The sequence below is a fragment of the Ranitomeya variabilis genome, chromosome 1 (genome assembly GCF_051348905.1).
Source record: "Ranitomeya variabilis isolate aRanVar5 chromosome 1, aRanVar5.hap1, whole genome shotgun sequence".
Taxonomy (NCBI): Eukaryota; Metazoa; Chordata; class Amphibia; order Anura; family Dendrobatidae; genus Ranitomeya; species Ranitomeya variabilis.
In genome coordinates, this window is record NC_135232.1 from 641584634 (window position 1) to 641599222 (window position 14589).

The 14589-nt window shown below is 41.7% G+C and overlaps 1 protein-coding gene across 1 annotated transcript in view; it reads left to right on the forward strand.

Annotated features, from left to right (window-relative positions):
* PLA2G4F (phospholipase A2 group IVF) overlaps positions 1–14589 on the forward strand; it is a 142459-nt gene that overhangs the window by 14914 nt on the left and 112956 nt on the right. Inside the window, exons 2-3 of the mRNA XM_077261240.1 lie at positions 3680–3752; positions 11033–11169. Coding sequence (XP_077117355.1) covers positions 3680–3752; positions 11033–11169 — 210 coding nt within the window. The remainder of the gene's footprint in view (positions 1–3679; positions 3753–11032; positions 11170–14589) is intronic.

Sequence of the window (14589 nt, forward strand, 5' to 3'; positions counted from 1 at the left end):
AGTATGATAAAGCATTGTTTTTGCCTCGTTTTTTTTTTTTTTTTTTTTTTACGGTGTTCACTGAAGGGTGGAACAGTTTTATAGAGCCTGTTGTTATGGACACGGCGATAACAAATATGATACAAATATTATTTTATTTTTAATGGTAGCGATATAATATAAAGAGATATATAGATGTAATTTTTTTTTCTTACTTTGGAATTTTAGGAGTTCTTGCATACAAATTTTGAAATTTGTACACCTCTTCGGAGGCTTGGTAATGTTTATGCAGTATTATGGTACAGTATTTACTGATGATCAAGAATGGAGACGAGGACCATTTGCATAATTGATTACCATCTGTTGTCTATCATTTGATTTGTTATACAATATTCACAGCATTGTATATAATGGTTGTAACCATCACACATGATATATTCTTGCCTGAAGAAGAAGCAGGAACTGCTCCGAAACGCATAGCAAATATTTTTAAAACCTACTTTTCTCGTGCTGGATGTTCGTGGGCAGCGCTGTAAGATCACCTCAACTAAAAACCTCCATTTTCAACATAGATGTAGAAGATAATTTTTATGAAACTGTCCAAAATATATTGCTTTAGGTACTTCTACAATAAATATTTTACATTTCGATCCAAATAAAGGTCGAACACAGACGAGATCCATTAAAACATCATTTTATTCAGTTAAATTTAAAACATGGTAAAAAAAGCACCAAATGTCACAGTAGTGGACACTAAAATCAGACTCCACAAGGTATACAAAAAGCCAGTATTTTCAATTAATGGTTATAGCCATGCACAAAAAAGTTCCTCCAAATTCAATTCACTTCCGTTTTTGCACAATTGTTATATGATAATGCTCACATTGGGAGGTGGAGCCGCATATTCATCACTGTAATAAGCGGCACCACGTGACCGGTCATACAGGAAGAAGCTGCGGCGCTGAGAGGAAGCATCAAGGGAGCCGGGTGAGTATTTTATTTCCAGCGGGCGGGCGCACAGGTGGTGGGAGGGGGGTAGTGATAAGGATCTTTATTTTAAACACACAAAAAAAAAAAAAACAATGATTTTTCATTCCTTCTCTCCAGCGAACGCTTTATTTTATGTTTCATGATTGGTCTATATTCTATGTCTTGTTAAAATCTTATTGGTTATTTTCTAAAACTTACTCTTACTATGATAAATGGGGCACCACACGTATGGCCCCTAAGAAAGACTTGAACGTACACACTGTGGTCTATGCATGTTTGTCCACCGGACGGTCACTCCCTAACACCACATGGAGATTCCTTACTCTTATAATTCGGAATCCACAGACAACAGGCTTCAGGGGCTTCGTAAAAATACGTTTATGGAGCCAAATGTATTTCTGCAGCAACAAGAGAAGGCAGACTGTCATTATTTTAACCCCTTAGTGATGAGACAATTTTGACCTTAATGACCAGGCCATTTTTTATAATTCTGACCACTGTCACTTTATAAAAAACCTACAAGAAGCAAAATGAGCAAAAACCCTTCTGTAACTAAGTAAAAAGCTAGTGCATTTAAAAAACGTTATTTAAATGCACTTGCTTTTTACTTATTTAGTTACAGCAGGGTTTTTGCTCATTTTGTTTCTTGTAGGTTTTGAATGTTTTATGGCCAATGTGAACATGCGTTTATGTGCTGCATGTATACCAACTCACGCCAAGCTCAATCTTTGTGTTTTTTTATGTTGTAATAACTCCAGAACGCTTCAATGGATCCCACTGATTCTGAGACTGTTGTACTTCGTGATAGTGGTAAAATTTCTTCGATATGACTTGCATTTATTTATGAAAAAAAGGAAATTTGGCAAAAACTTAAAACTAAACTTAAAAAAATTTAGCAATTTTCAAATTTTATTTTTTTGTGCCCTTAAATCAGAGAGTCATGTCACACAAAATAGTTAATAAATAACATTTCCCACATGTCTACTTTACATCAGCACAATTTTGGAAATATAATTATTTTTTTTGTTTGGAAGTTATACGGGTTAAAAGTTGACCAGCGATTTCTCTTTTTTCCAACAAAATTTACAAAAACTTTTTTTTAGGGACCACATTACTTTTTAAGTAACTTTTTAATGTACCCAAAATAAAATCGGCACCGATCAAGGTGCTCAAAACCACATTCAAGAAGTTTATTTAACCCTTCAGTTGCTTCACGAGAACTTAGCAATGTGGAAGGAAAAAAATTAACATTTAACTTTTTTCACAAACATTTTTACTTTAGGTCCAAACTTTTTTATTTTTACAAGGGTAACAAAAGAGACAGTGGACCACAAAATTTGTTGTGCAATTTCTCCTGAGTACATCAAAACCCCATGTGTGGGATAAATCGACTGTTTGGGCGCACGGCAGGGCTTGGAAGGGAAAGAGCACCATTTGACTTTCTGAACACAAAATTGGCTGGAATCGAGAGCCCACACCATGTCGTATCTGGAGGGCCCTTGATGTGCCTAAACAGTGGAATACCCCATAAGTTACCCTATTTTGGAAACCACACCCCTGGAGGATTTTAGCCAGTGGTATAGTGAGTATTTTGAACCCACATGTATGACACTGAATTTGATAACATTAGGTCATCATATTGAATATGTTGTCGTTAGTGTTGAGCTTTAGTGCTGCTACTCCAGGTTACATCAGGTACTCGGGTATGCACCAAATATTGTGGGTGCTCGAGTGACATACTAGAGTCCCTGCCCACATGTTTCATGCGGGTATCTGCAATACTCCGTGCATACCTGAGCACCCAATGCAAACTCGAGTAGCAAGCTCTTGCACTCAAAACTAACTGTCATATCATCTTCTTTTTTTTTTTTTACTTTTGAAAAAAGTTCAGTTCTAAAGGTACCGTAAATACCGTTTATATTCCTCCCGCAGTGTCTGTAAATCAGCTCAGTCCAATGGGCGGGGCTTATGTCCTTCTCCCCCCCCCCCCCCTTTCCTGGCTTGCTCTACGCATTCTTTTCGGTGAATTTGTGCTTTCGCATACAGTTTTGGCACGTGGGCATTCAAACGGCCTCTCGTGCGCGGAAGGAATATAAACGGTATTTATTGATCAAAGGTGGGGAGTCAAGGAGTATCAAAAGTACTGTTATAATGCATTGTTGGCACTGAATTGAATTATATTTTTACATGATATGCCAAAAAAGTGATGACAGATTCCCTTTAACGGAAATGTGTAACCTAAGAACTTTTATCTTGACACATCGTAATTTTTGTGATTTTCTCGTGACACATCCCCTGTAACAAGGACGCATGCCGTAGTGTATGTGGCATCATTGCTAGTTATCAGTGATGAGCAAGCGTGCTCGGATAAGGTGTTATCCGAGCACGGTCAAATTCTAATAATGTCTTTGGCGTGCTCGAATACCATGTTCTTGTTCCCGCGGTTGCATGTTTTGCTGCTATTCGACAGCTGCTACACATGCAATCCCTGCATATGTTGCGACTGTCAAACAGAGGCGAGCCATGTAGCCGCGGGGACTCGAACATAGTATTCGAGCACGCCAAAGACATTATTAGAATTTGACCGTGCTCGGATAACACCTTATCAGAGCATGCTCGCTCATCACTATTAGTTTTCTGTGCTGAGGGCAGTGATGCTGTGTTGTATATTTGCTGTACCCTTGAATATTGATACCTTTTATATTTGCAGAAAGAAATTCATCCGTATTATAATCTCAGTGTGACTGTGTTACGAGCCCGAAACATTAAAGGCGTGGACATGTGTAAGTTGTAAAGAACGACTGTTTTGAAGGACAAATTGTTAGAATGTAATTGTTTCCACGTTTTTAAATAGGAGTGACATTTGTATTTTTTCAATAGAGCCTGAAATCAGAGTTGTCACTCTTTTCCTAATGCCAAAATAGCGCAGTGCATAGCAATAACTTTGTAAACAAGCCTATGTATCAGAAGCTTCACTGAAAGCAAGAAAATGTAAAGATGACCTTTCACTGGATTTTTAATTTAAACTGTGTTTCTTTTCTAATTGGCTCTACTCCACTGCTACCGAACAGTTTTTCTTTTATGCCCCTTTATTCCAAAGTTATGCCTCCTTGTAATATAGAGCGCCCAGTACACAAATTTTCCCACCAACCAACTGGCCATCTCATTCATTTTACTGTTGGACACTGATGACAGTTTTATGTGAATTTTGAGACAGGTTCACTTGAATACCTGCTTCAATATTCTTATAATACTCTGACTACGTTCCCATGTAATGTATTTACTTTGCAAATTTGAAAAAAGTGACATTTGTACCTGCATCCATAAAATAAGTTGAAACGCTGCATGTATTTTTTGCAACATATGCATGAGATTTCTTAAAATGTCATCCACTATGCTGGCACTGTAAAATGCAGTGGATTTTTCACAAGCAAATACACGGTGGAAAATCCACGGCATTTTTGCTACTTGGGAATGTTGCCTTAGGCTACGTTCACATTAGCGTTGTGCGACGCAGTGTCGGGCGCCGCTGCGTCGCCGCATGCGTTATGCACTCCTATATTTAACATGGGGGCGCATGGACATGCGTTGCATTTGCGTTTTGTGACGCATGCGTCGCTGCGGCGCACGCGTCAGGGCGCACAGGACGCAGCAAGTTGCATTTTTTGTGCGTCCAAAATCAAGCAAAAAAAGGACGCATGCGTCACAAAACGCTGCGTTGTGCATGCGTTCACATTTGCGTTGTGCGTTTCGTCGCCGACGCTGCGGCGCACAACGCAAATGTGAACGTAGCCTTAGATGTCAATTTTGATGGGGATCCACTTTAGACTATAAGCCCAAACACTGGGAAGCTAGCCTATAAGTATTTTTACATGATACATTTCCAATTTTATTTTGTTTTGCCACAATATTCTTATTCTTAAAATAAAAAAATTAAAAAAAGCGGTGATCTTACAGCATTTTTGTAAAATTATGGCAAAAATAGCATTGAGTGAACAAGCAGTAGATTGTACTTTGACGTTGAATGACCAAAGTTTCCATAGAGCCATAAACGCTTACCCTATCAGAAGGAGGCTCTTTAGTGCTCTATAGATAACTCGTTACATCAGTTGACTTTAATGCCACATCATTTAAAGATTGGAAGCGCCCGGTACCATCTAATTTATTAGCCATGCTGGAATACGCCCTAAAAAGCCCTGCTTCCATCCACATGATGTATCAAAAAAAGCTTCCATAGGTTATGCATATCTCCATCCAGCAGTCGGAAGATGGAAATTGTATCTGGTAGCCGTGCTAAAATGTGGCTCCTCACAGGCCCATATTACACCTTGCCGGTGTATGTATGTGTGTGTGTATGTATGTATGTATATATGTATATATATATATATATATATATATATATATATATATATATATATATAATATGTATGTGTATATATATATATATATATATATATATATATATATATATATATATATCTATATCAGCAAACAACTTAGAAAATATCTTTTCAAGCTTACTTGGCAGACCAGCAGTGTACGGCTTGCAAAATCCTAGGTGCGGCACTTGAAATGATCCGCGTCATACAAAGTCCAGGACACAGACGAAAAAAAATAGGCCACAATTCTTTCTTTATTCAATACAAGTAGTACATGGATTAAAAAGTCTGTCTGTCACGGGGAGACTAGGTGAGCAAGAGCTAATAACCCGGACCCCTGCAATTTCCCTCAGACTAGGGAAATCCTGATTGACCCTCTACCTAGAGTTTACACTGATGGTGTGCATGTCTAGGCCTCGACCCTCGCCCTGTCTCCTGTTTCAACCCTAGGCTGACTCCAACCGCCCACCATCCAGTGAAGAGGTAATACACCAATACCCACAGATAGCACAGACAAGGATAAAGGAAAATATACACCACGCCGCAGTCACTCAGGAATACACTATAAATGTGCAGGGCAAAATAAATACAAATATAGGAAGGAGTAAATAAGACTAAGGAAAATACACCACCAGCAACGAATCTCCAACAACCAGCTCTCCACTCCGGACCGAGATAACAACGCACAAGACAGAAGCTATAATCGGCGACGCCCAATGATCTGGAGAACTATTTAAAGGCCATGGGCATGGCCCAGCTTCCAATCCGAGGATCAGGTAAATTAACCATGGAACAGCTGGACAAAACCTAGCCGACGCCAATGAGCAAATAGTGGTCAAAAGCGGAATTACTGCTGTCTGTCGAACGACCTGGTCTGAACAGCGTCCGACATGACAGTACCCCGCCTTCTACGAGGGACCCCAGGGCCCTCACGGCTTATAGGACCCGGCTTGTCTGGATGGCGACGATGAAAAAACCTGACCAGCCGATCCGCATGAATATCCGAGGCTGGTACCCAGGACCTCTCCTCAGGCCCATAACCACGCCAGTGTACCAAGTACTGTAAAGTACGACGCACTAGACGAGAGTCAACCACCTTGGAGACTTCAAACTCCAAATTACCATCCCCCAAGACTGGAGGTGGCATAGGCGCCGCGTCCACAGAACCCACCACCTTCTTTAGAAGAGACCTGTGGAACACGTTGTGTATCTTATACACTGTAGGGAGCTCCGATCGGTACGCTACTGGGTTACTGACGGTGGTGACCCTAAATGGACCAATAAACCGTGGACCCATTTTAAGGGATGGTATTTTGAGTCTTATGTTTTTTGTGGATAACCACACCCAGTCATCCACACTCAGGTCTGGACCTGGCACACGCCTACTGTCAGCCACACGTTTGTACCTAGCACCCACACTCAACAGGCGCTGTTTAACTCTCCTCCAGACTGATGATAATTGTGCTCCTAACTGATCCTCCTCCGGAACACCGGAAGAGCCCCTCTGACTCAAGGTACAAAATTGAGGATGTAGCCCGTAAACACAAAAAAACGGAGACTCCCCAGACGACTCCTGGCGGTGATTATTGATGGCAAACTCAGCCAAAGGAAGAAAGGTAGACCACTCCTCCTGGTTATCAGAGACAAAGCAGCGTAAGTACTGTTCCAAATTTTGGTTCATACGCTCAGTCTGACCATTTGACTGAGGATGGAACGCCGAAGAATGAGACAATTTGATCCCCAGCCGTGAGCAAAATGCTCTCCAAAATTTTGCCACAAACTGAGACCCCCTATCAGACACGATGTCAGACGGAACCCCATGAAGTCTGACCATCTCCTGCACAAATACCTGAGCCAGAGTCTTAGCGTTAGGCAACGAAGGCAAAGGCACAAAGTGCGACATTTTGAAAACCGATCAACAATCACCAAGATGACCGTGTTCCCAGCTGATGAGGGCAAATCAGTGATGAAATCCATGGAGATTTCCGTCCATGGCTTACTAGGTACTTCAAAAGGAAGTAGTGTGCCAACAGGACGGGAGCGGGGCGTTTTAGCCCTAACGCACGTGGTACAAGCTGACACGTATGAGACCACATCCTGTCGGATCTTGGGCCACCAAAACCGACGTGACACCAACTCCATGGTACCTCCAACCCCTGGGTGGCCAGCCAGGACAGCATCATGATGCTCCGCCAAAACCTTTAAGCGGAGATAAAGCGGTACAAAAGATTTGTTGATGGGAAGCTCAGATGGTACCTCCTCCTGAGCCTAGGCAATCTCAGCCTCAACCTCGGTAGTGAGAGCCGAAACCACAACACCCTTTTGGAGGATGGGTACTGGATCCTCCCGAGGTTCACCCCCCGGAAAACACCTGGACAGAGCATCCGCCTTAGTGTTTTTAGACCCCGGTCTGTAAGTGACAACAAAATTGAACCGCGTGAAAAACAATGCCCAGCGAGCCTGCCTGGGGGACAGACGCTTGGCTGACTCCAAATACAGCAGATTCTTATGATCGGTAATAACAGTAACCTGATGTACCGACCCCTCCAAGAAGTGTCGCCATTCCTCAAAGGCCAACTTGATTGCCAACAACTCCCTGTTGCCGATATCGTAGTTACGTTCGGCGGACGACAGTTTCTTGGAGAAATAGGCGCACGGACGCAAACCACTCAAAGATGAGCCTTGAGATAGTACCGCCCCCACACCAACCTCAGACGCATCGACTTCCACAACAAAGGGTTTTGATACGTCTGGCTGCACAAGAATGGGGGCTGAAACAAAACTGTTAAGAAATTCAAATGCGCGCACAGCAGCCTCAGGCCAAACGGAGAAATTGGTACCCTTTTTAGTCATGTCAGTTAGCGGTTTAGCAATGATGGAAAAATCCTTGATAAATTTCCTATAGTAGTTAGAAAACCCAAGGAACCGCTGAAGTGCTTTCAGGTTATCAGGACGTTCCCAATGCAGCACCGCTTGCACCTTAGCGGCGTCCATTTTAAAACCAGAAGCAGACACAATATAACCCAAGAAAGGCAACTCTTGAACAGAAAATACACATTTCTCAAGTTTAGCATACAGCTTATTCTCTCCGAGAAGCTGTAACACCTGCCTGACATGATCTAAATGAGCATCACGGTCGCAAGAATATATGAGGATGTCATCTAGGTACATGATAACGAATTTCCCCAAAACATGCGAGAACACATCATTGATGAAATGTTGGAACACTGCAGGTGCGTTAGTCAACCCAAAAGGCATCACCAAATTTTCAAAATGACCCTCAGGGGTATTAAAAGCCGTCTTCCACTCATCACCTTGACGGACTCTTATGAGGTTGTACGCCCCCCTGAGGTCAAGCTTGGTAAACCACTTAGCACCCGCCACCTGGTTGAACAAATCTGGTATCAGTGGCATCGGGTATGGATCACGAACCGTAATCTGGTTCAACTCCCTGAAATCCAAACACGGGCGTAGTCCGCCATCTTTCTTCTTCACGAAGAAGAACCCTGCTGCTACCGGCGAGGATGACGGCCTGATGTGCCCTTTGCTCAAGCTTTCAGCAATATAATCTTTTAACGCTTGTCTCTCCAGACCGGAGATGTTAAACATCCTTGCTTTAGGTAACTTGGCCCCTGGTTTAAACCTGATAGAACAGTCACAGGGACGATGTGGCGGCAACTCTGAGCAACCCTTTTCAGAGAACACATCCACAAAATCCAGAAGTGACTCCGGAACGCTTGAAGTCACCGCAGCCACACATGTGGCCAGGCAATTCTCCTGGCAGAACTCGCTCCACTGAATTATGTCCTGAGTTTTCCAGTCAATTACCGGGTTGTGCATGGACAACCAAGGAAAACCCAAAACCACCTGAGCAGGAAGATTCCTGAGCACCTTACATGTAACCCGCTCGGAATGTAGAACCCCAATGTGGAGTTTCACCTCAGCCACAAATTCAGTAATCTCCCCCTGAGAGAGAGGAGCAGCATTGATGGTGACCACACGGATAGGATGAGACAGTTTTTCAATCCTAAAACCTGCTGTGCGCGCAAACTCCTCAACAATGAGACTTCCATTGAAGGAGAACTCACCACCTCTCGTGGCAGCTTGTTTCACTCACTGATCACCATCACTGTCAAAAAGTTTTCTCTAATATCTAATCTATATCTTCTCCCTTTGCATGAAATAGACAACCAGTATTTGTCTATTAGCATATAGAAGACAAAGGTTAATCATGTACTTTGGTGGAAAGATAATGTACACCCTGCGCGGTAAAGTGTATACGGACTTGGTAATCCATCATGTATGATAAAGGCATAAAAATCCTGTGCCAGTCATATAATTACCTAAATAGGTCTATCTAAATTTGTCTAACCGCCCACCACATAAACTGTACCTAGAAAAAATCTTTTCTCTTTCAAATTGGGTGGAGAAGTTCATTGCCACATGGAAAAAGCTTCATAAGCTATCCTGCCCTTGAGAATCTAAAGTAAAGTAGAGGCAAAGTTCCATAATACAATCTTATTTTGTTATTACGTTTTACATAAATATCTAGTAAATAATTGTAATACCTTGTATAAATATTACAATATTTACCTGAATGTTGCCTTACTATGTACCATAACCTCCCAATGTATCCTTCTGTTTAAAGAAGAAGCATGTTTTGCCTTTCTATCCAGTTAATTCTTCTTTTACATTAGGTCTTAGACGTCACGTGATTATGTTCAATTTCTTTTCATTAATCAATAAAGAAAATATAAAAAAAAACATTTGACCAAATATATTATGATCAAATATGTCACGCTGGACTTAACAAAACTTGTAATGATAACAATATTCATGCGGAAATATAAACAGGTCGTTTAACATTGCAGCTGCAAAAAAAGACCTAAATTTTTATATAGCAAATGAAAAATTATTCTGAAAATTACAAAATAGAGGTTAGAAAGAGAAGGAGTTGAAAAAAATAAAAATAAAATAGAAATTATTTTTTAGGGAGAAGGGTTATGGAAAAAGGGAGGGAGGGAAAGATGATTGAAATGAGGCGACAATCTTGAAGTAAGCACACAGCACCAACCCAGAACCACTTGATGTGAGAATGACCCATCTATTGGAATAGTTTATAAAAATCCACTGAGTCCTGAAACAGGATCCAGTTGCTCCACAATCTCCTACATTTATCACCATGTCCAGAGCTTTCAGCTGTGAGTTCTTCCATCCTACAAAGATTAACCATCTCGGCAAACCATTCGACATCACGTGATTAAACACTTACTGGCTGAATCCTTCTAAGCTCTGTGTAGAAAGAGGAGGTCGATTTTCCTTGTATGAGACAATCCAAAAGTCAATGGCAGAGGGTGGAAGGAGCTGCTGGGTCAGGAGTTAGAGGGGAATGATTTCTGCAGGGACCGGAGACTTCTTGTTTCTCAATAAAGCAGCGAAGAATTCACTGGGTAGAAAGGCAAAATGAGCAATTGTAAGTACACAGTGCTGTATAATATGATGACTGCAATATATTTAAAGGTTAAAAACAGTGCTTTGAGTCCTTCTTTAATTTTATTATATGCAAAACTTTGCTAAAAAGGAGTTACAAATATATATCTGCTCAATTATTCGTCTATAGCTGTTAACTATGCTGATAAACTCCTTCTGATTTTTTTTTTTCTATTCCCCATCACTGTCCTTAGTGTCCGAGGCAGATTGCTATGTTCAACTGAGTCTTCCTACTGCATCTCCAATCCCTAACAGGACAAAAGTTGTGTATAATTCCTCAGACCCTGAATGGAATGAAACATTTAACTACCGGATTCATAGTGCAGTGAAGGTAAGATCATTGCCACTTACATCAGATATGTCACCAGTTTTCACAATACAAATTGCGTACATTTTTAATAGTGATAAGCAAACATGCTCTGATAGGGTGTTATCTGAGCATGCTTGCACTCAAATAGTGTCTTCGGCGTGCTCGAATACTTTTGAGTCCCAGCGGCTGCATGTCTCGCTCCTTTTCAACAGCCACAACACATGCAGGGGTTGCTTGTTTGTTAGGTAATCCTTGCATGTGTTGCGGCAGTTGAACACCTTATCTGAGAACGCTCGTTCATAACTAATTTCTAAATAGATATTAAACTTTTTGAGTCTGATATACTTACTTTGAAAATCGATATTAAAATGATTGTTTAGTCCTGTGTATTAAAATGTACTGGTCACTTCATTACATCCATAGTATTGAGCTCTAGTGCTTGTTGCGATATTTTTGCTGGATTTGGAACACATTCCTGGGTTATTTTCATGGGGATAGCCCCTAAGTTGTTGCACAGTTAATAAATTTAGTTTAGTGAGAGGTTATCTGTCTTGAACAGTCTGCCAGATCTGTATATACTGCAACTCCCGTTCCCTTAGTGCAGTAATTAAATGGATGTCAGCCCTTAAAGGGGTGATTTGAAGGCAAATAATTTTTCCCTATCTGTTTAGTCCCATAATCTAAGCTTTTTTCTAATACGCTTTACACATTCCCTAACGTTCACTACCTACACTAACTATTTTTGTATTTTTTTTAATCTATTCCTTTCTTGTCTGATAACTATTCGTTTTGGTATCCCCAGTGCATGCTGGCATACTCTTGAAGCGATGGCCGGGGGACCAGCACAGTGCAGGAAGACTACTGTACACAAAATGAGGTGCAAACAACAAAGGGTAGATTTATTGGAAGGCAAGGAATGAAGGGAATGAGGAAGATGCAAACAGGGGTATACAATGGCAACAGACAATTTACAAGAGTTATGAACTTTAACTTTTCCGTAAAACAGCACGGTGCTACAACTATTGCAGACTCAAAATATGTCTAACAAGCAAATGTAAACAATAAACAAGTGATGATGCTACTCTACGTATAAACTCCCTGGCTTTTACTAAGCAGGCCACACGGCTCCCGTGTACTGACTATTGAAGCCTACACTAGGCCCTAACAGGTGCACCAAACAGGAACAGACTCACGGTGATGTTGGAGAATCAGGTCCAGTCCCAGGGGGCCCCCAGCAGTCTATTCCGATGGTGCGCACGGCTTTCTGTCAGCTCTGTGAAACGTGGTCTTCTCCTTGCTTCTGGATCCTAGGGATGCTCCTGGAAACTGTAAATCCCTTCCTCTGTATCTTCGTAGCTCTCTTGCAGCTATATCAGGACACAGTTCTTCTCTCTTTCAGCTATCAGCACAAAAAGTCCTCTCTGAAGCAGCCTCAGCTCACACACGCTGCTCCAGCTCCACACCTGCACTCTGCATAGACTAGTTAATTTCAACGATTATTGCAGGGGAGAAGCAGAACATTCCATCACGCCAGACAAGGGGGTGCAGCCTCTTAAAGTGACAGCGTGTTCCTTACTGTACAGCGTGTTCCTTACTGTCCATAACAGCACCTCCCTCTTACCCTCTTACACTCAAACAAAGCATCATAAGAACAGGGGGCAGAGAGTGCGGTAATTGTCAAAGCCCATACACATCTCTGAAACTAAGCATCATAAGGTGGCAGAGGCTGCTGTCATTGTCACAGCCCCTGCCCCCTCTTTGAAATTAAGCATCTTCATCAGTGACTTTCATTTCAGGGACTGTGCTGTCCCTGCGCTGTACCAGAGTGTCTCCCTCAGCGCCTTGTGCGATGAGCGTGACGTCCGGTCTGCTTAGCTGAATAGTAATAAGCCGGCAGCAGAGCAGTGTCGCTCTACCAAGCATGCAGGGACACTAGCGCCTCTGCAACAGGTAATGTTGCTGGTCTCTGCGGAATAAATAAAACTGCTGAAATTTAACAGACAAACCAGTAGATACACTACCAAAGACAAAGCTCCCTTAGACTGCCATGTCAGGGTCTTTCACATGCCCTAGGCCTAAAAGCAGCAAGATGCCTCCTGATTCCGAAGTTACAAGTATTGATATCTTCACAAAATTGGTTACAGATGAATTCAAAAGAATGGTTCAGGTAGAGAGAAATGGTCCATCTAACCTCTCTATTGAAGAAAGAAGGGCCCTAGACAATCTTGCAAGGAATGTATTTTATTAAAGGGAGTAATCTTGTTATACTGGACCATCTTGCTTATGAAAAAATGTGCTGGCATATATTGGATGATGCACTTATATAGTGATGAGAAGGGACCCTACTAATACTTTCCTGCTTAGGGCTGAATAAACTGTTGACTGAAGCATTGAACTCTAGATTAATTTTGAAAAATGAAATTAATTTTATGTAGCCTAAGTTTCCTATGCTGATGAGCCTTTTACAGTGGGCACTTGCGATCCACTGCAGCTTAAGAAGGGAAATGTCTTCGGATGGGAAGGAACTGTTCATTCCTTCCAATTTTTTTTTTTTCTTATCAAGCCCAGGGACGGGCTTAGTGATCTTCTTGACCACTCTTAATGAGTCGTACAAAACAGCTTTCTCCTGAGAAAGATTAACCCTTCTAAGGCCAGGTACGTTTGATCCGGAACTAGAAGCGCTTTGGACGCAGCGCACTGGTGAGTAGGGGAGCTGAAAAAGGTCTGAATGTCCACAGAAGACAACAGTGAAGGAAGATCACAGAATCCTTTCCATAGTGAAGAAAAACCCCTTCACAACATGCACCCAAGTGAAGAATTCTTTCCAGCAAGTTGGTGTTTCAGTATCTAAGTCTACCATAAGGAGAAGACTTTGAGACCAAATACGGAGTGTTCCCCACAAGGTGAAAACTATTAATCAGCCTTAAAAATAGGCCATATTTGACTTTGCCAAAAAAACATCTAAATAAGTCAGCTAAATTCTGGACAGAAACGAAGATCAACCTGTACCAGAATTAATGGAAGAAGAAAGTATGGAGGAGTCTTTGAAGGGCTCATGATCCAAAGCATCCTATGTAAAACATGGTGGAGGCAGTGTGACGGCGCAGACATGCATGGCTTCCAATGGCATCGGGTATTGTCTGTTGATGATGTGACTGAGGACAGAAGCAGACTGATGAATTCTAAAGTGTACAGGGTGATACTTTCGGCTCAGATTCACCCAAATACAGCAAGGTTGATTGGACGGAGCTTCACAGTATAGATGGATAATGACCAAAAACATACTGCGAAAGCAACCTAGACGTTTAAGGCAAAGAAGTGGAATATTCTGCAATGGCCAAGTCAATCACTAGATCTCAACCCCATCGAGCAGCATTTCACATGCTGAAGGCAAAACTTAAGGCAGAAAGACCCACAAACAAACAACTGAAGCCTGCTGCA